Source organism: Adelges cooleyi, unplaced genomic scaffold, assembly GCF_023614345.1.
Source record: "Adelges cooleyi isolate 19-005CV unplaced genomic scaffold, UGA_ACOO_1.1 ACOO_flye_CR_arks_rails_tigmint_CR_PRNA_376, whole genome shotgun sequence".
NCBI classification, from domain to species: domain Eukaryota; kingdom Metazoa; phylum Arthropoda; class Insecta; order Hemiptera; family Adelgidae; genus Adelges; species Adelges cooleyi.
This window is the reverse complement of record NW_026096053.1, coordinates 8804131-8827417: the sequence shown is the minus strand read 5'-3', so window position 1 is coordinate 8827417 and position 23287 is coordinate 8804131. Positions and strand designations below refer to the sequence as shown.

The 23287-nt window shown below is 29.0% G+C and overlaps 1 protein-coding gene across 3 annotated transcripts in view; it reads left to right on the top strand.

The window, feature by feature from the left end:
• Positions 1-23287, top strand: part of LOC126840681 (otoferlin-like) — a 68658-nt gene that overhangs the window by 15469 nt on the left and 29902 nt on the right. For all 3 annotated transcript variants that reach the window (XM_050576574.1, XM_050576576.1, XM_050576575.1), the window contains exons 2-4: positions 5480-5526; positions 12803-12991; positions 22327-22634. In XM_050576574.1, the coding sequence (XP_050432531.1) occupies positions 5480-5526; positions 12803-12991; positions 22327-22634 (544 nt within the window). The remainder of the gene's footprint in view (positions 1-5479; positions 5527-12802; positions 12992-22326; positions 22635-23287) is intronic.

Below are 23287 nucleotides of genomic sequence, written 5' to 3'. Positions count from 1 at the left end.
TAAAATTATTTTGTCGGTAGCTTCTTGAGATGTGATCAGTGGAATGTCAGTTTGAAAGACAGCTCTCTTTGCCGTTTTGCCAGCAAATGCCATTTCTCTCAATACCACCGTGTGAGTGGGACCATATGAGATTGATTGTGTTTTGATAGAGGTTGAATGTTTTTGACTATTTCTATGGCTCTCGAGGACATGTCGATAATTAATATTTTTTGGTCAAACTTTGTTGTTTGTCAATTAAGCATATATATTTTGTTTTTGGGAGATATATGCGTTTTTATTAATTTTGACACTTTATAGTCATGGAGAACGGGAGGTCAGTTGTATTTCAATTGGTTTAAAATTAAAGTAAATTTAAAATTGTATACACTAAGTACCGACGAAAACGACAATTAAAGTTTACCGATATAAATATGGACTTGCTGGCAGTGTGGTTGTTGTTTTATTGTCTTCAGTTCATCGTCGGACGTTGTTCAGCTTTCATACTTTAATCTTCATTTATTGTGCGGTCAGTTGTATAATTTTTATTCTGAGAAAAAAACATCTTTCATATTAAAGTTTGTCTTTAATGTTTGTCTTTAGACTAAAAATATAATAACTTATGGTATTTCCGACAACATTCCGACGCGTTTCGTATTTAATTAAAACATCAAACTTTTCTTAGCTGTTAGAAAAAAACATTTTTATTTTTACCATAACAGAAACATTAAGACTTAATAGTTTTATATTTGTTTAGTCTTGCATAATATTATTGAGTATAAATTGTATAATGATTGTACAATCTGTACTCAATGGTAATACATAACGGTTAACAATATTCATAATTCAATCCATCTTTTGGAAAACATAATTATAAATTGAATTAAAAAAAAATATTTTTCACTTCTTAGCCTCTTTTTTCGGTTATTGGGGGGTCGGTCACACGTTTGGACTTTTTACCTTGACACGGCTTTGGCCAAATTAACAGTTTTTAAAAAATGTTTTATAGTGGGTTATTTTACAAAAAATGTGTTCAGCATGACTCTCTGGACATTAATTAGGAACATACCCGTTGTCATTATGACCCGTGTCTGTGGTTTTCGTACTTAAGTTCTTTCAATATAGATAAGTGCTAAAGGGTTTTCTAGTCATTATAGCCATTCAAATGTTAAAGATTTTCCAAGAGAGAAGCTTGCTCTTTATTTGAATTGTTAACAAAAACATTTTAATATTCACTTACTTACTCGAAAAGTTTAAACATGCTTTTTGCTTCTTCGACGCGATTAATCAACCGAGACTCGAACTAACCAGACCGCGACGCGGTTTCATTTACTTTAGTAAAAATTTTCAGTAAGATATTACTCAGAACACAGTCATACATATCGAATATATTATTTTAGCAGGTACATAAAAAGCAAATACACTTCTGGCATTGTTTATTTTTTTTTAAATGCTTTTGGTATATTTCGTTTCTAGTTTCTACCTTTTTTTGTTCAACACGAGCCTGTGCTGATTATATTACAAATCGATGGTACAAATGTTTTTTCTCAAAACTAACCCGACGAACGTGCTGAGTATGCACTTATATTTAATCGATAAAATTCTAGATCAAACTTTCTAGACTAGACAACTGTAGTAAAATATATATTTTGGCATTGACCACGGTACCAGCAATTTCATGAACTGTGTTAATTTTATTTATAAAATATATCGGGACGAGCCCAAAAATAAAATAGTTTTAAATTATATTTTAAACTGACTACAGCATAAGAAACATATCTCTAATTTGGCTAAAACAATACATACATAAATGATTCACTTTAACTACTTAAAAAAAAACACCTTTACCAATCACATTATATAATAGAGCGCACCAAGAGCTAAAATAATCGGTGCACATTTTTATTTTGTATTATATTATACAAAAATATCTCAGATTTTCTTATTGAATATTAATGTGTACATAAACCGACTATAGCCATTATTATATATAAGTAAACTATAAATAAAATTACAGTCAACTTCCGTTCAACTGAACAAGACTAAAAATGTTTTCGGTTATAATTGATTCAAATAGTTTCTTATCGTAATTTTGTATTTGTATATATAATTGTATTTATACATATGTAATTATTTTTCTACAATTAATTGATTATTAAAAATCATAATTTTAGACATCAGATCATGTTTTAATATCCATAAAAAATGTGTTGCTAGGTTTGTATTTAAAATGTACAATCACGATAAAAGGAAATGTAAAACTTTTTTTTGTTTTGTTACTATGTACGTGTAGATAAAGGATTAAGGACTTGCCGTTGTAAATGGTTTCGGTTAGTTTTATCGAACCGTTTAGCTATAGAATTAGTGGCCATGTCGCGTTGAGGGTGTGGTGACTAGATAGTGTTTTTGTTTTATCTCGGTTTTGTAGACGTTGGCTGCATTTGATTCTTTAGAAACAATTAATATACATTTTGTTAATAATTAATTGATTAATAGCAGCAGTTGATTTTGAGAACAAATTAAATCGAGTTTTTTAATTAAAAATTATTATCATCGGTTTAATATTTGTTTAATACCGCTTTTAAAATATGATTCTTTTTAATAAAAGACCACTCGAGCAAAGTATAATTCTTCGTGTATCTTTTTTAACATAGGTTAGATAAACGTCAGAAAAACAAAATTCCGTGACACCTCTTCAGCTGTACACGTATGATTCTTGGATGGTTGTCTTTAATTATTTTTGAACGTGTGAAACATAAATTACTACATTGGATAACAATCTAGTTCGTGACACTACCGTTAAGTCAGCCCTCGTATAAGACGGAGAACTTTCAAGCACTGCAAACAAAAGTTTGCTTGTACACCCAGATTTACTCTCTAACTTTCTGCGACCAAATCGATTTAAGAACTTTTTCGGTAGTTTAATCAGTAACCAGTAACCACTGATTAATGTTGTCCTTGACTTGAAGAACTTACAGTATGTTTTTGTTATCTTTTTTGTACTATTTCAAGTTTTTTTTAGAAATAAGATTTTTAAAAATTGAAATGGATTACGTTGAAAACAAAAAACAGTCGTGACGTTTAAAAAAAACTATCTATAATCTCACAAATATTGGTTTTTAACCGTTTTGAACAAATATTTTTTCAAGTGTGTCATTTGAACAATCGCGTGTAATGTTTTGTGTTAAGTATTATTGTATGGAGTGAGATTTTTTTACTAAATTATAGACTATAGTGTTACAACTAATAAAATATGAATAATTCAATTTATATATATCATCAAATACTAATAAAAAGATAGCGGTGGATTGCCATATTTTTTTACTATCTAAGATTTACTTTTATCTTGTAAATTAAAAAAAATGTATGTCTGGTTATCGATTGGCTGGCCCAAACAATGCATGTGCTCTGGGGACTCGTTTTTTTGCCACTCCCTCTCAATCCAGGCTCAGGCAAAAGTATTAACGCACTAAGGGAGGGGGGGGTTATCAGTTTCACCGTACGGCCGCCACACAAATGCGGTGCGGTTATCATATTACAATATTGCTATATTTGTTATAATTAATATCATAAAAATATGCCCGGAAAAAGTCACAAGTCGCAAAAAAACGTTTACAATGTTCACGCAGTAAAAATTCTCACAGGCTGTTGCCATGTAAACGTCGCATATTTAATTTTATATACTGCGACCCCCCCCCCCCTCAACCCTAACAGTATACAGGGGTAGAATTGAAAGCCAAACTCCGGAAACGTGCGTTGCAGATGTACATACTAAGCGGGAAAAAATGCCTGCTAACAGAATAATTTAACTTAAGCGTACAGAACACAGTCGGTTTATCACGTCTTACAATCTGTAACAAAAAAAAAAATGTAGTCGATATAACACATGAATGAATTTTTTCAATTATCTTTAAATTGAGTTGACAATATTCGGTAGCCTAAAGGCTTGCCATGTTTAACACAGGTGTATTATACCATTATTATAAAAAAATGTATATTATATTGTTATAGTTATATTTTTGATTATATTGTCTTTAATCGTTTCTTCAGAGAGCTCGACGATATTTTTGTTTTTATCTATCTCTCTATTATTAATAATCTGAAACCCAAATCATTTTAATTAATTACTAAAAAAACGTATTCGTTCCTAACTAATGTAGATTTAAAATAAATGAAATTCTTCCCTCACTTTAATAATATACTGTAATTACAGTACAGCTCTTGTACGTACAATAAAAACAATGATGCGGTCCTTAAACAAAGATAACATCATTATTATTATTTTCTTTTTCGCGTACAAATTATGAGACAGAATAAACTTTAAGTCTTCACACCCCATTTTAACGACTTTTTGTTTACACCGAACAAAAATAACTGTTCTAATATAAATACATAACATTTTCCGTCAGATAGTGATGACGTCATTATTTAACATGTTTCCCACTATTTGGTTTGTAATATACCTAGGGTCGTTCATTATTAATTAGTTTAGTTTTATATTTGTTTTATTTAAATTAATTATTTTAGCAAATGTGTTTTTATAATTTTGTGTGGCTTTGATAAATACAGTAGAAAGTCATTCTGAATCATTTTATAATACTCTTTTTTAATTTAATATTCGAAGTTAAAATAACTTTAACATATTTTTTTGCATAACATTTTACCTTTAAGTAAAAAAATGATGATTTATACCAACAATAATATTACATATTGGTTAGGGACTACTATTTCGGAACAAATGTAGCTATACAAACAGTTATTCCCTGTTGGACTCTATAATAATCCAAGATATATTCCAAAGTCATATTTATTACAGGGTAAACTTATATGTTTATGTGGTTTGAATTTTAATCCCCAAAGTAAGAACATTTTTAAGAACGGAATGTTGCATATTGTAGGACGTGTGGGCGGTGGAAAATATATAATATAGAGATTTAGGCTTGAACGTATACAAACATGGCAAAGTAGGTTATATTAATATTATAGTGCTTGAATAGTAGATATCATTCATATTTTCTAAGTGAAATGTGTTGTTCTAATAAATTAAGAAAACATTTGGATCGCAGTAACATATTTTATTTTCATCATTCATAAACGTTTTACCATTTAAATGATAAATGGTCATTTCTCAGGCAGCCATATTAATTAGTTAAAACTCTATTATGCACAATACACTATTAAAATAATTTAATACAAAATTTTAGTTTTATCAATATATGTAGACACTCATACGTTTATATCAAATTCTAAATATTTAAGTTAAATAATTCGAAATTTTATCATTTTAGTTTAATAAGATATTCACTGGTTGTCTTTTGGGCTTTTACCTTATTAAAAGGTTAGGTATGTCTACAATTGTAATGTTCATCCCGACAAAACGCTTAACTTCCAAAAAATTAAAGTCACCCTTTAATTTTTAAAATATGTATTAGTTTTTCATACACCCGTTTAAAATTTAAAATTATTATTGTATACTGACCAATGTAATAACTTTTGATTGCAGGCGTCGAACAACACTCGGAAATAATCAACTCTACGTTAGTTAATCAGGTAAAATAATTTTCATTTTTTAATAACATTTATAATTATTTACATTCCCAAGTACCTATTGCGAGTATTTAAACTCCCGTCATTAGATAAACATTATTGTTCTATTTTCTTTATCGCTAGCGTGTCGGCTCAGAAGTTAAAAGGTACATCTCAACATATCCTTCGAGGTTTGTCCTAAGACGAAACGGCAGTTTTTCGGTTTTGACTTTCTTAAATCTTATAGACATGTTCATTCTATTATTTTATTATGTTGCTACTATATGTTGTTACTATACTATGTTCTACTTTTTAATAAATAAATATATATACGTTCACTCTAATTTCTAGCATTATAATTCGTTAAAAATTGGTTTTTATGTAAAACGACCTCATAATAAATTTAAAACTATAACTAAAGCTCGGTTTTCGTATAACAGATAAAACAAAATCATATACAAAGTTGTACAAGTACTTTTGTATAACATAATAAAGAGACTAATTTTTCTAATACTGAAAACGTATGCTAAATATATATATATATATATATATATATATATTTGTATAAACACAAAAAAATATTGTATTATAGACACACTTGCACGTTATTAAGGCAATGACCCGTAGGAGTCCCATGTATGTAAGCTTATACATGTATTATAAAAGTTATCACGCAAAATTAACATGCATATTATTTGAAATAACGATTTTTTTCCTTTAGTAATTTAAATATTGTAGATATTTGTTCTACATAACATACCTATACATAGATATATTTGCAATTGTTACCTTACTACATACCGTTATAGTAAATGATATTTCAAATATAATTGAATTATGATTGTTTGAATGTTTAGTATTTTTAATTTTGACCACTGCTTGAAAATTGTTAATATTTAATGTATTTAATACTTATCACAAGGTGTAACCATTCAGTTAAAACTTTTTGAATTTATATCAATAGTTAATTCATATTTTAATTTATTATTTTCTGATATACAAGTTATAAAGGGAGGTTCAATGTACATTAATATAGAATTTATGTAAACTCATGATATACAAACACAGAAATCCCTAAAGCCGCCCATTTCCAGTAAACGGTCAAACTTTATTATATTATGTATTTGTTTTTGTTAGTTTGATTTACAATATATAACAGGCAAAACAGTTTAAACCCGTTTTTTAACCATGCCTTTAATTTATAGTAGATTTAAATTTAATTTCTTAAGTATAAAAGTCATAGTTAGATAATAAATTGAACTTGGATTTTATCCTGAAGGGTAGATAAAATCTTCGATGTACTTAATATGTTTTTCAATAGGTTGTCATAATTTTGAAACATTTACCTATGTAAAAATATGGGGAACTATTACCGTTCATTACTGAGATGTTTCGAATGATTTGTTGTATATGCATATAACCGTGTGTTTCGAACAAATTAAACATTTTATTTTCGCTCAAATAGTCAAATGAGAATATTGAATTCAAGTGTTTTTCATTTATTTTTTCTAACACCGTGTTCTGTTGTTAAAAAAAAAGTTGTACAGTTTGTTCGAAACAGATGTAATATACTACTGAAAGAAAAAGGAATACATTAGTGTGTACAAAAAACAAAAGAATAGTTTTCTAAGTCCCCAGGGCATATTGTGTCTGCCTTTGGAAAACGGTATGACGCACGAGTCGTCCGTTTATCATTCGCATTAGCTTACTGCACTATCCTATGCGTTTTGCAATAACATTTAATTAAAACTACTTGATTAACAAACAAATATATCTGTTTAATATATATTGGACAAATGCTGTAATGGTGTGATGAGAACCGAAAGGGTACAAGTGATATTTACTGTTACCAGTAATTTTATCTGTTATTATAGAATGTTGTTCATCAAGAACTGTGCATATATATATATAACAATTGTTGTGATATATAAGAGACATTGTTGACCACGACCCTTGCTGTTATCCTGACAGCTCAAACTCCAGTCACAACGTCACCTGTGCTGTTTCAATAATAGCTTTTGGGTTTATGGATTGTGAATATAATATTATATATTAACGATGATCGGATTGGCAAATTGTGTAATGAGTATTGTGTCATAATCATAATGCTATTAATAATAATTTTGAAGAGAAACAAACTTATCGAACAAGCTAATAGATGGTTATGTAATTTGTCAAGTAACACCGACATATTCTATAAGATGTCACATTTAAAGATATTTTAAATAGGACAGTCTGACACTACAAATCAAATTTTTTTTTTGTAAATTTTGGCTAACTATTTTATTTTTAATAAGACTCGCTGTTAATTTTTCTAATATGACTTAATATTTTGTGTCAGGGAAAAAGAAATTTACCTTTAAACAATCAAAGGGCGTTTCAGTTTACGCACGGTTAATTTATTCAATTTTTGCGAAAAGCTGGTTCTCTCTTGACTCAAGCCTGAAACCAGGTTTCTCAATTTTAACATCACTGAGGTTATACATCGATATATACCATAGTGAGATGCAAGTTTTAACATCTCTAGATGTATGTATAATATAATAGTTTACTATGAGGCTATTTGATACATATTGAATAATACCCATGAATTAGTTGTGTTCAGGATGTTAGAAGTTTGGATAGCATTCAATATTATATAATATAATATTCAAGTATTCGTGGTAGATTATAATATATTATACCTTCACCAGAAGTTTTGAATAATCCTTATTGACTGCGCCGTTGTGTAATATTCAAAATTCATTCTGTCGAGCTCTTTCCGGGTCAGGTCGATTTATATAGAGCGAAGGCGGCATGATTTGAAATATTGTAATAAGGTGGAACGCACGCCTTCTAAGGATTACTGTAGCTTAAGATTGTTATCAGTATGAAACATTAGCATGCCCAAGAACATGGTTCGGCTCGGACTTCCGGCTTTAGATACAGGCTTTGACCCAATCAGCAAATTGTTGTTTATTGGAAAACTGCTGCTGTAGTTTCAGTACACAATATTAAGTCGTGGGCGAATTTAGTAAGGTACACTATAATTATTTTGGTCGGATGTGATGGGTAATCAATTTGGAAAACTTCGGGAAACCGAAATTAAGAAAACATGTGTGCTCTGGATTATTATAGAAAATAAAACAAAAATACATTATGTTTCAGCCCACAGAAATGTCGGGATGTGCTATAAGGGATTTTTATGAAGAAACAGAAAGAAGAAGGCAGCTGTCTTTGAGACGGTTGTAATTGGCTGCAATATTTCTTTCAATATGCAATTCGAATAGAACAGATCTTTGAATCGGTGGTATACTACTAAGAAAGATACAAACATGAAAGAACACGTGTTGACTAACATTATATAAATGTAAAGACGTTATTAGTAATTTAATTATGTTTGTGCGGTGTAATTAGATAATTACAAATTAGATGGAAAAAAGTGACTTTATCTTTGCTTTCAAGTAGTAACATTATTCGCAAAATACCTAATGGACGTCGTGATATCGTGTAATTTTTATCTCGATATAAAATTGGAGGTTTTTATCAAGTTAACCATACGTCTTGACCTCGTGCAAAAATTAATTAAATTTCTATCAGTACCGTGAGTTTTTAATTAATACATAATGTGATGTTATCATGTAGATCTAACATAAGTTAATTTCATTATTTTGGTTACACTTTTGTTTTATTTTTTACTAGTAAATTTTAAATTATCTCCGTGGTATTACATTTATTATAAACAATAATAGAGACGTTATACTATGATTTGCCTTATAAGATTATTGTAGAGTGAAAAATACAAATCAAATAGAAAACACCGAAACAATACACAATGCAAGTTCATATTGGTATATAAAAACGCATATTGCTCTAAAGTAACTTAAAAAAAAACTTAAAGTTCAATAATAATTTGTAAATGTAACGTTGATTGAATACATATGTATTCATATGTATAACAAAATATTGTAAACATTGCGTCAGTTAAATGTAATCCCCAACAAAAACCTAACAGTGAAAAAAGGCCAAGTTCCAGACCCCCTCCCAAAAATGTCAGCCTATGAAAGTAGTGATATCTACATTGTGGCCAAGTCTGCTATTTCTTTAGTTCATAACCACACTTCACTCCTACTTTCATGAGCAATACTACTCTTTTATTTGTATTGCTTAACACTTGGCCAGTTTGTGAATGAAATATGACCTTTGGGAATGAGGCATAAAACAGACTAAATATTAAGGCTTTAATTTTAAACAGTGTCCTAAACTATTTAAGTTTAATTTAGGTTTTAAATTTTAAAAGCCCATCTTAAAAAATAGCAGAGATATGAGAGTTAGAAATACCGAGTGAATTGGTTCGTGTAAAGATACACTTGTATTGCTAGAACTTGGCCGGCGCACTGCCGTGCGCTCAGATTTTGTATTTTAATTTTAATTTCGACGACTTGAAACTGAAAAACAACAAAGTAATTATTTGAAAAACTATTACAAAAAGTTAATTACCACGAATGTAAATAATCAGTTCAAAATTTACCTAACACGTTTAAGTAGATCAAAGTCTGTTTCATTATTGACCAAAATTGAATTAATGATTCTTGATAAATGGTTAGCGACTATTTACTCGGTTTGTGTGAAATGTTCAGTGAAGATTAAGAGTAGTTGGGTGCCATAAGCCATACTAACGATTCATATGTTTCTCCTTGAAGAAAAGGATATTTTTGGTTGTTTTTAAGTTATTATACTGTATAATTTATTAAGCTATTATAATACGTTATTTTAATAGTATTGTAACAATAATTGCTGTAATATTATTAAGTTTTAAGCCTATTCTTAATTTTATGTTTTTTTTTTTAAGAAGAAATATAAATTTACAGTTTACACATTATCAACTGTAAGAACACACATTTAAAAGCAAACCTATGTTATGCATTAATTTCATTTTCTAACATCCCCCAATTAAACAGTAGGTCAATAATTGATATGTTTTTGAGAAACGGTTACCACTGTACCACTTGGAAGTCTTATCTGGTCGCCATGAGATTTGTTAGGTATGTGCAGATTGTTGTATTTGAAGAATTTCGGTGTAATATATTCTGAGGTATGTACGGACCGTGTACATTTGTCACAAAACGGAGAGGGTTTTTTTTTAAATATTTTTTTATTAAGTGGCGGTAGACTAGTCTGGAATGTTCTTTGTGTGTTTTTGCGATGACCGTTTCTTCTTGTTCGCATAGGTTCGTACTTGTCCGATAGTCATTTATTTTCACGCCTAGTAATGTATTTTAAATATCTCTATTAAAATGTAAACTACGTCCCTTTGGGTACCCACTCGCATAATTCATAATGTGTTCCTCTTTGAAGAGAAGGACTACTATAAAAGCAAATAGGTATGCTGATTTATATTTTATAGGGTTGTTTTGGTGCGGTCGTCCGTTGAATTTTCGACATTTCTAAAATAACAGATACTGAGTTTTGACAAAAACCTATTGTTTAATTTCTATCCAACCGATTGAGATAACAGTGAAGTACCGAGTCAAAAAACAGCGGTAAAACATTTCCACATCACTGAGTGTTTTCAAAGTACACAAGCGTGTCATCGATATAAATCATTATTGCTCATTTCGGTTACTTTTTTATTATAAACTTGCAAGTATTCTGATATCATGTTTTCCATATTTCTCGGCCCTTTACTGCACAACGACGAACAAACGTTGGCGAATTCCACACAAATAAACGACAAGAGACTGTTAACTTTACGTTTTTTCATTTACCTAAGACAAGTACTCTGAAACTGTTTGACCTATTACGCTCGAGAGGATACACAGCACTTACAGCACTTCCTTACTTACATATATATGATACTTTATAACTAATACACTACGGTAAACAGCTGAAGCCGAAGCGCTGACATGACTCATTAAGATTAAAAACACAATAATTGATCTAACCCTGCATTCTTAGTTGTATCTTAAAAAAACCAATACAAGTACATGGGAACTCAGTTCTTGTGTCTGTGACACTTAAGCATTAGACATCCGTCGCTTTATAACAATCGTCGTATGCGAATAAGTTGTGTAATCAATTGGCCTATCGATTTACTTGTTTTTCGTTCACAATTGTCGCAGTAGCATTTTTTTCTCCATTTCATATTAAACATATTTATGTTAATGTGCTAATTTTTTAACGCCTATTTTTCGAATTCACTTCGGCTAAAAATATTTACACGCACATTCCTCGTTCATATTTTTTTTTAAATACTATTTTTATATAAACATTTTTTTGTAAATAAGTTTAACTGAGTATTAACACGCGAACCCAACTCGTATAGGACACTAAAATTATTTAGCAGTACACGAATAGTACTACAAGTGCCTACACACGATTGTTTTCCAATTTAAAAACGTTATATTTGATGTTTGGTTCATTTTAGCAATTTCAATATTTATATATCACGAAAACATCAACAATTTTTTTCTACATACATTTTGTTAGAGAATTTGATCGCCTTTGTCCAACTGAAAGTTATGAGATGGTTTTAAATAAAGATTTTTTAAAACGAGAAAAAATATTTTGTTTTCTGTTTGCAAAACTTTCGTTGTTTTTTTATGTATAAAAAAATTACACAAAATATGACACATTTTAACTTTTGAGTACATTTTTATGAGAGAAACTAAAAGAAAAAAAGATAAAAAACGATTTAATAAAGATGGTGTTTAGTTACGCAGTGTCTTATGATTATATAATATATTTTTCCTTTGAGACTATTTATATTGCTGACGATAACAACTTTTTTAATGAAATACCTATAAAGTCATTGAGTTTCATTTTATTTTTAATATGTAGTTTAGAAAAGTGGAAATTAAAAATGTATTTTCTATTTATTATTAGTATTTTTATACAGCAAGGAAAAAAAACTGATTTTCTCTGAAAAAAATTAAATTGTCCTATTTTTTTAGTGTAACTTTTTTTTTGTAATTTTAATTTAATTTTAGTTATTTCAATAACACGAAATCAACTTTTGAAACTTAAACGACCTATTTTTGAATAATATTTTTGCGGTTTCATCTTCTAGTTGTATATTATGTTATATTCTGGAAAGTAATTGTTATTTAAAAATAGCGATTTCGGTTTCATCAAATTCATATTCGACGTACTGCCTTTGTAAACATATTTTTCTTAGATTAAAAAAAAATAATTTATGGTATTGTTTGCCTATACTCTTTAGTTATATAAATTTAAACGTCAGAAAAACCCTAAAAAAAAATCCTAAAATTTTTCCACGCACAGTGTTTTGAAACAGTGTAAATTATTTTTTTTTTTGCAGAAATTTGATTGGCCTCTGCTAAAGAAATTGGAAAGTGATGATTTGTTGATCATACAACTGTTGAGCCATCAGCGACATCAATGTGACAAGACACTTGGGTATTACACCTTGCCCTTAGATAAAGTGGTTGCTGAACGATTCGTCCATTTGATAGATTCGTTTTCGGATATCAACGACCGAGCATTACCTGTAAGTACAGTTTGTGTTAAAAAATGTTCCATCGTTTCTTTAATTATTTGCACTTGTCTTAGGATTAATTCGAAATATTTAATCACGCGGTGTCATTTAAATCATTTGAATATGTAATATGATGTTAATATGTATAAATATATTTTATGGATTTCGCGTATCAAAGATTGAGAATATTTTCAAATTATAATTTTAAATATATACTATATAATGTAAAAAGTTTTAAACAATGTAGGTATTATAATTTATAATTTATTCGAAACAAAAGCAGGCGGTTTTTGTATTAGTCGTTAGCCGTATGCATATTAGCCACTTTAACAGAGATTTATGTATAATTTTGTTTTTGGTACCTACCTATAAATACATGGCGTTTTTTAATTTATTATAATATAATAATGTGGGTAGATAGTACGTTTTGTTTTCCTAAAAGAGAACATCAAAACTGAAATACAATATAATACACTGCTGTGAAATATAACAGTATTAAGTAATAGTAAAACCTCCATTTATTAGATTCTAATACGATACAAAAACTGCTTCTTTACCAGTAACTCCAACCAGTAGCGTATCTAGGATTTTTCGACGGGGGGGGGGGAATAAACAGATTTTAACAGCCTTGCCTATTAAATATAAACATATATTCATATTATTATAAACATGTTGCGTGTAAACAAAAATTTGAATTCTTAACTACAAAACAAAGTTTAATTTTCTTGAGGACAGTGAAAGAATATTGAGTACTTCATCAGGTGTAACTGTTATATTTTTGTGTACTGATAGTGTTCTGGGGGGGATACCCCCCCGTAAATATGCCACTGACTTCAACCCGTTTTTACTTTCCGGTACAAAGAAAATTAATGTCATCGAATTAAATATGTCTCTTCGGAGTTCCAAAAGCGTCTCAAGATTAATAGAATGTTATTGCCAGGAAACACACATCGGACAATGAGTTTATTAAAATAAAATATCTTGAATATTTGTCTATTATATATTTTATGATAATGTAGAGTAGATATATAATGCTCCCAAGACTGATATACAAATAACGAATAGCTTTTAAATTACGGCCTTAGTTTAAAGTTTAAAATTATCAGAATGGCATTTCTTCATGAAATAAAACCAATTCTATGTTAGAAATTAAGTTTTGGTTATAGACAGACGTTTTCCGTGTCGGGCTCGCCTTAAAGTTTTACGATTGAGTGTAAGCAGTTTAATCCGTTTATTCGGTAATTTTTATTGTTTGTTTTGTAAACCAATATAAACAGAGTTATTATAGGTATGCCTACAACTTCCGGAGGGGAAATAATTAATGTACAAACACACCCGTTCACATATTTTATAAATGAGAAATAAGACCTGCTTAAGACATATTCGGTGATGAGAATTTATTAAAAAAAAAACAACCAGAGTAGAGTATGAATTGGCGCTGAAAAGAAAAGAAAAAAAAAGTGCTCAATGAGAAAATACCAAAACAAAGGCCGCGTTATAGATGGTAAATATTGGTATAGAAAAATTCAACCCTAATGAATGCAAGACAAATCATTAGGAAAACAGTGGAGATGGTTAGTAGAAGGTTCAAAGTCTAAACATATCGTCTTAAGCCTGAAAAATATGTTTTCGTACTAGGCTTAAACCTTAAACCTGGACCATTTAGCTTTTGGCCAGTACTTATAACGTTCTCTTATATTTTCCATGTACACAGTGTTCGTTCAAAAATATCTTTCGTTAAATCAATCATCTGTTTCTTTGGCGGTCTTTACTCGTAATGTTAAGTACAAATTTAGCAAAAATAATATTTAACTATTTTTGATTCTGAAAATAACAAATCCAATCTAAAACTTCAATTCTGTTCAAAATTGAATTAATCTGTCCATTGTTGCCCACCGATGATTTATGACAGTTTATAAATAATAGTTGAAAAATGTTTTAAAAAGTTCTGAAATTACTTTTATTTATTAATGGTATTATTAAACTGTGTCAGTAAATATTATTGTCTTTATTACACAGCTGTTTGTCTTCAGTATTAATATTTAAAAATTAAATAAAAAAGTATAATATATTAATATGTAGTCAAAAAAACTTTTTCGTCGCGCACAACAATATTAAAATAAATGAAAAGTCATTTTTACTTAACATTTTCGCTTAACGTTAATTTTTTTCTATACATGGAGTTGTTTTCTTTATATTATTAGAATAAAATATTAGGCATGATTAGATTTTTTTTATGAGTCAAAGCAGAGACATAACTATTATAAAAGCCCGGCAAATATGATTACTTCTAGGCTTACAATGTGTTTTAGGTACATGTGTTTAAGAGATATAGGCTAGATTTTAGAATAAAAATCATTAGATTTAATTGTATAGGTAGCAGCTATGAGCAATTGTATAATTTTCTAAAGCGAGAATTTTCATCAATTGTCGCTTGAATTTTGATGAAAAACGTTACATAACATGTTCAGAGCTTAGTGAAATTAATAGGGAGTTGTTGAACAAATTAAATATTTGGTTCATTTTTAAAATTGATCAAGTGCTCATAAATAGGAAGTTGAACACAATACAACAACAGAAGGTGTTTGTTTTGTAAACTGTATTTGAATCGAACAAACGCACAATATTTTCTCTAATGGTTATTGCACGAGCGATTCGAGTATTTTATTGTGGTAATTTGTTGGGAGTTTACATAATGTGAAAACTACCAGATTGTGTATTATGTGCAGAGTGCTTTTGCTTCGCTGATCATTTATAAACAATTTACGTTAATGCGATAAGCTAAGTTAATTATTCACGTGACGTTGTTTGTGTGCTAATAATTGATTCGCTATCCCAATTTTAGATTCATATATTTAGCATTTTAAAACCAAACGATGTGCAGATTTAACATCATAATTTATTAACGATATTGGACCAAACATAGCGTTTACCATATCAGTATACTATACTCAGTATATTTTCCTCTAACCGAGTCGACTCGGTACTATATAATTATTTCTTAATTTTCAATAAAAGAAACTGGTTTAAAAATATGTTATTCATTTAACCAACATATCTATGTAAACTGTGTAACTCTGTTTAACGAAACGAATCTATTGGGCAGTTTGTATGAGTCTCTTTTATTGAAAACAGTAATATTAGATAAGAAATACAATTATTTTACCATCCAAAGGAATAAAGACTACAGGTTTTTTTTTGAAGTAAAATGTAGAATATTGAATAGACGGGTTTGAAATTATTTTTTCGGTTAAATACTTTTTTTCCTAATATTATATTTTACACACCTTAGGACTAAAAGTGTTTGCCTGAGTTAATTAATCCTATTCAATTCGGCTATAGAAATTGTAAGTATTATTACTTTTTTTGTGTTTTAACATTAAAACGATATTTTAGTGAAATCTCTTTGTAATTCTTTGTATTTCTGCCCTTTCGTTATTGCTTGATTTCATTATTTACCATTGAAATACATTACAATTATATTACTCTATAAACAAAATCTTGGCATTTTTAGTATTTAAACAAGTGGAAAATGTGAAAAAATATGTTCAATATAAAAAATGCGTATTTATAGTTAATCGCTTACAATTGTAATATTTACTATACAATGCCATTGACTCGTCCCATGTTTATTGGTACCAGCTAAAAGTTTCAAATCATTAGGATTTTATTAGTTTTTAAACAATTATGTTATAATATTTTTTTATAAAACTATAGTGACCTATTTTCATAAGAGTGTTCAGGTTTTGCGATTTCAATGCAAAATGTATTATGTCAAATAATAAGTTATAACTTTGCCCTTATTATGATATCGTGTATGAATACTAATCGTGTAGAGTATCTAAAATATAAATGTCTTTTATTTAAATTTATGTATATAAGAAATCACATGCTCGTCTAGCACACGTTTTTATTTTTTAATGTAATATAAACGGGCCAATATGCAAACATATATATATATATATATTTTTTTTTGTTTTCTTACAATATTTTAAATTTTGATATGTATGAAGAATTTTTTTAAATTAATTTCTGTCCAACCGAACCCATCTGACAGGCGACAAGCAATTTAATAAAATATGTATTGTTTGTATGTATAATACTAACAAACGACGATACGTGTAAAATAGTTGAAGTTAACAGGTTTGCTATGTAGAGGTCCAAATGAGAGTTGTCTACAATTCCTTTCATTGCATTCTACAAGATTTCCAAGTTCTAACAATAATCTGAAATTACACACAAGCGCCAGTAAATGTTACTATACCATTACTATAGCCGGCATAACGTTGTTCCAGCTTCTCGGTCAATACTCCATTACAGCACATTCATTAATATTTCATGTTGCTCGGTGAGGGTTATGCCTACCACAACGCATGATCAGTATTATGTCATCATCAACAAGGTTAATTGCCGTCTGCTTACGCCTCGCCGTATACTACTTAAAATAATGATATACACCGTGTATATTATAAATATAAAAACATTTTACATGCCAGCTCCAACACTCAAACGTTATTTATAATCAAATCTGCATCACTAAACAAAAAATAATGTCTGCTTAGTATCCGGATTATAAAAAAAAAATAAACGAATTTAAACCATAAATAAAAACTGTAAAGCTCGGCTGACGTGGGGAGTAGTTGTGTAGGATTTGTATTTTGTTGTTTAGCTTTGCTATATCTAAATCGTTTAAATTAAATCCTAACATCGACCATTAAATATTGAAATATTATAACGTATTTGTTTTAAAAATAATTCAAATCAAAATTAATTGAAACAACACTTCAGTTAAGATGCCTAAGCTCAATGGAGCGAACTGGTCGAATAAAAAAGTTAGGTTAGGTGATAGGAAACTGTGATTAATTATCATAAGATTATATTAAACATACTACATACTATTAAAGAAATTGTTAAATGTGGTTGTTAAATTTTAATCCAACGCCATTATTATACTTTATCGTATTAGTTTTACACGGCGTTTTGAGTAGACAATTTTACTACATGCATATTAACAATCCATTCGCATCGTCATCTAAAATAATTTTGTTTTAAAATTTATCATTAATCGTTGTTGGTGTGATTTTTTAAAGTAAATACATTTTACCATTGATTATGTAATAGACAGATAGGCCATACAATATTAATATTTAGCGACTAGCCGTATGATGCAACCGTTATGGAGCGCTTGTGTTATGGAACCCAAGAAGATGTCAATCCCGTATTAATTGATCCAGTAAACCCACAAAAAAAAATTAATTTTAAAAGTTCAACAATATCTTCTGATTCTGACACAGAATATATTTTTTTTAAATCGTAAATTGTGTTTTATTTTAATCTTAATAATGTTTTGATCTCCTTTTATTAAATTGTAAATTGAGTTTTATTTTAATCATAATAATGTTTTGATTTTTTTTTTTTTTAATTGTAAATTGTGTTTTATTTTAATTTTAATTATTTTTATCGCTGTCTTATGTCAACGACCGCGTCGTTATACGGGTTATGCCCAGTACCACGTACCAAAAGTTGTGTTAATTAATTAATTTTTTTTCCTTTAAAATTAAATAAATACAAATCACTGTTATTTATTCTATAAAAAAAAGGCGTTCTAGGCATACACGAGCGAACGAAAGTAACAAAATACGTATGTCCACGTATGGTCCCGTGCGACGCCCGTGTAAGAAACTTATGTATCTGTCGGGATTTCTGTTTCAACCAAAACTATATAAACATTAATAACGTGTATTGCAGTACCATCGGGGTCAATATTCGGATCACAAATCTTCTTTATAAAAAAACAATAGTGGTGGAGTTTACATGACCCGATAACAGGTAAAAAAATAAAACTGGCGAAGTTTACATAAGATCTTTTTTTAAACCTTCATCTACCTGTTATTTTGACGGTGTTCACAATCGCCCAACGCCATCTATCGAGAATTGGCATAAACGGATAAACATGATGTTAGTCGCCGAATACTCCTATGCTATGGGCTATCTGTCTACTACATAATCAATGATTTTACTAAAAGGATTTACAACTTTTAATTTAGGTTTTTTTTTTTCACTGAAATAAATAAAATAATATTATATTATTATTCTCACACAAGTGATGTCAGCTATTTTAATTTACTTATTTATACCACTAACCGTCTAGTCGTTAATAAAAACTACCCACTTATTTTCTGTCTGTTACTACGTGCAGGTTTTTTCACTCTGATTTCTTGTATCTACTTTCTTACTGCTACATTTTTTTTAAACGTGTTCAAACCGGTATAGCTGATTTTTTTTCCAATTGCTGACAAGATTTTTAAAATATGGTAATTTAAAAATTTTAAAACTCTATAAATAATAATCTATTCGTTAATCTAAAAAATCCATTTGAATATCCTTACATAGCCTACATCATAGCCTACAATGACTATTCTCATCGAGTAGGTATTGACTATTTTAAACATTTTGTTATTATTGACATTTTCCGAAGTATTGATTGAGATTACATATTTAAGTATTCCTCTTAAATATATAGCACTTAAAAAAATATATTCAACTAGATGGTTTACGTTTAATAATTAAGAAAAGTTTAAACCTAAAGACACTTTTTAAACGTAAAAGTATATTGATTTAAATTAGTTTTCTTGGAAAACTATTTATGACAGCTTGTGTTGACATTATATAGTGGCTCATTAACATCAAGTTTTAATGCATTTGTCAAAACAACTAAGAAAACCTTAATGATGAGTGAAATAGATGACGTAGAAAGTTTAAACGAAAATATTGCTGCAAAAATATTTACCATAAGAAAACTCGAAGTATTTGTAACACTTCAATTATTTTTTAGCTTGTCATTGTTATAGTATAAAACATAAATTAAAATTATAATAAAAAAATTAATAATAATTTTTATAGTGGGATTGTCTAGCAACAATTTTGTTTAGATGCCTTTGAGATAATAATGGTCACTTATGTATGATAAATAGTGAGGATGTAATTATTTTTAATGTTGTTGACTATAATGTGGACAGAACAATTATACTTCCTTTAAGGAGTAACGATGTTGAACAGAAAAATCGTTGTATAAACAATTGTTTGTTTACAATAGAGATCGTTTAACAAACATCCGTTTCTTATTAATTTCAAAGGAATTCTAGTTAAAACTTTCAAGACAGTCGTGAGCTTAAGTTTATACATCCCACTATAATATTCGAAAACACTACACCACTTATAACAGCAATAAAGCACTCTGTTTTGAATCCTTATTTACATAAATGCTTTAACTGTATATAATACAAATTTCAATATAAAGAAGAACTTAATAATGAAATATTGAATTTAGAGTAAAAAATAAAAAATAAAATAAAACCAAGATAAAATAATGTTTTATGTATGTGTTATCGTTTTATAGCTAATAAAATGTAATTTTGTTTTTAAAGAGTTATTCAAAAATATATATTATATAAATATACAATTATAATTTTTAAGATAATATAATTGTGTGTTATAGGTTTTTATTTTACTATACATAACTTGGTTGATGTACATAAATGTTACCAATTATTTTCGACTCATCTTGATGTTACTATCTAGTTTAGGGTTTAATGGGAATAAGATAATGTACTTTTATTAAATTGTAGATAATGTAAAAAATGTATGTATTTTTAATAAATATGAGTTTATAGTAATAATATGACTACACTATACAATAGGATAAGTATACAGATAAAATAAATTAATTTATGATCACGAGTAAAACGTCTATTATCAAAAATAAATAAGCCAATTTATATAAGTTTTTTTTATTCAATATATTTTATTCACAGAAATGTTTTTTTTAAAAATATATTACTCTTTTTTGTGTTGTTCAACATAATTTACCACCCCTTAGTTATAAGCGTTATCAAGTAAATTTTAAAAACGTTTACCTTGAATGCGGTTCTTCAGGGTCTAAAATTTAAACAACTTTAAACAAATATTTAGTCTCTTCATTCAGTGACTCTTTTATCAATAGTCTACCGAATATGTCGGGATTTAAAAAAAAAATCTTTATTAATTTTTTTACATTTATTTAAACAAATTCCCTTATAATATTTCCATACTCAAACATAATAAATTGCATTATCGATTTCTTTGTTTATTTAAATATAAAAGGATTTTATTTGTAAGCACGTTTGCTGTTTGAACATTTATTTTCTGTTGATTTTACAAAGAGATGTTTTGTTGTTCTTTTTTGCAGTTAACCTTACGGTTGGTTTTGCAGACTCCATGCGCTCTCCACTCGCCTCTGTTGCCAGCTAGCCTGTTTAGAGTTTGCATTGCATTTTTTTCAGTTTGTGAAAAAAGCTTGTTCTTCCCTGATATTAATCTTTGTGAGAGTTTTGAATAATTATCTTGAAAATATATTTTATTTTCATCTGCAAAAATGACTTCTAGTGTTGTGTTACTAATACTCACAAAGGAAACTTGCTCATATTTTCTAAACATGGATGGATCTTTATGAGTTTATTCGGCGGTATCTCTATTTTTTTTGTGATTATTAGAAATATGTTTTTATTGTTCTGTTAAACACCGGTATGGATTTATATTTAATTGTTTTAGCGTTATGATTAATTCGTTGTAATCGATTCACAAGAGTCACAAACAGAATATTTTTTTTCATTATATCTATATTATATTACAATATTTAATAGAGTTTTAATTTAATAAAATATTAATACATTGTTAATAAATTGACACACTAATTTTACATATAAATAACGTCCTATTTGAAACATTGTAATTGATTGAACAATACCAAATTTTAATCAAACTTTATTACCTATGTTATGGACGGGACATACACATTTTACAGCGCTATTATATGAATCCTTACATAATACATAGACTTATGTGACAGCTGAAAACTTGGAACTTCTGTTGTGTGTATTTTTCACTTCCAACGGGGACTGGAAAGGTTATTTATAAAAAGTAAAATGTAATTTCATTATTCCATCAACCGTGTTATTTCGTACTTTATCATGGCTTTATTATGGCATGTGGACAAGTTTGTTACAATTGAACAATAGTTAACGTTCATGTGACGCAAACAGAAAGACCTGGGTTACAATCTGGCCAGTTAGAAGAAAGAAAAATACCATCAATATATTATAGCGTTGACAAGATATAAATGATAGCATTTTTATTTGAAAATACTTAAAATATTTTAAGATAAGAGGTAAAAACTACCGATAAACGATGTACGTCCAAGAAAATATCGCGTGTTAACCCTTTCCACCAGAAAAGGGTAACTCGAGCAAGCAAACTAAAAACCTGCTGTTTTGGTTTTTTTTTTTAATTAAAAATTTTTTTTTTTCTAGATCACAATCGATCTGGACTTGGAGTACTTGACCGAGGGTATGGACCGAATCGACCGGATTTCCGTGTTCAGTTCAAGACCGGAATCGCCTACCGAGTCGACGGACGAACGACAAATGTTGTTGGACGTGCAGCAAAATATTGCCAACCTTGAGAAGTCTTTCATCAGCGGTCAGCGGTCTGACGGCGGCGGCGCAGAACCATCCGGCAGCGTTCAAGACGGGAAAACCCACAAAAAAGGGTTGTTCCGGTATAGTTCTTTTTACACCGAAACCCAACCGACGTCTCCCCCCACTTGCGACCGAAAAAGGTAGGTGTAATCTTCGTTTGTTTTGATATTCAGACACGCGCGCTCTTCTTAAGGCCGGAGTTTGTCGGGGCTTAGGGTAAGCGTTTAACGATACTTTGGGGATTTACCGGAGACCCTCGGATCCAATGTAAATATTGTATATACAGGGCGATCATTTTATCGTGAACCACTCAATATCTCATAGGGTTAATTAAGAAAATTAATTTTTTTTCACATAGTGTTTTATACAATGTGATCTCCATTTTTCACAACTTTTTCTTCGTTTTTACCCCCCTCCAAAACTGATTATCATTATATTAACTTTTGAAACTTTAATGGTAACGTATACATTTTGTTAACTTTTTAAATTATAAATATTTCACTAAAATATGTTGACTGGTTGATAACCAGTTTTGAACAACTATTTTTAAAGCCATTAGAGTTTAAAAGTTAGGACGATAGGAGAAGTGCAGTTGGGAAAAGCGCGCAGATAAGAATTATATTACAATATTACACTCCTAAAATGATCATCCTGTATTATATGGATTCTTTTTGAAAACGCTATTCAAGTGTTATTAATATTTATGACTCGCCAACAAGACAAACCAGTATAATAATAATATTGTAAATTGTCTTGGGCGAACGACCGCGTATAATAAATAACATACAGTAGT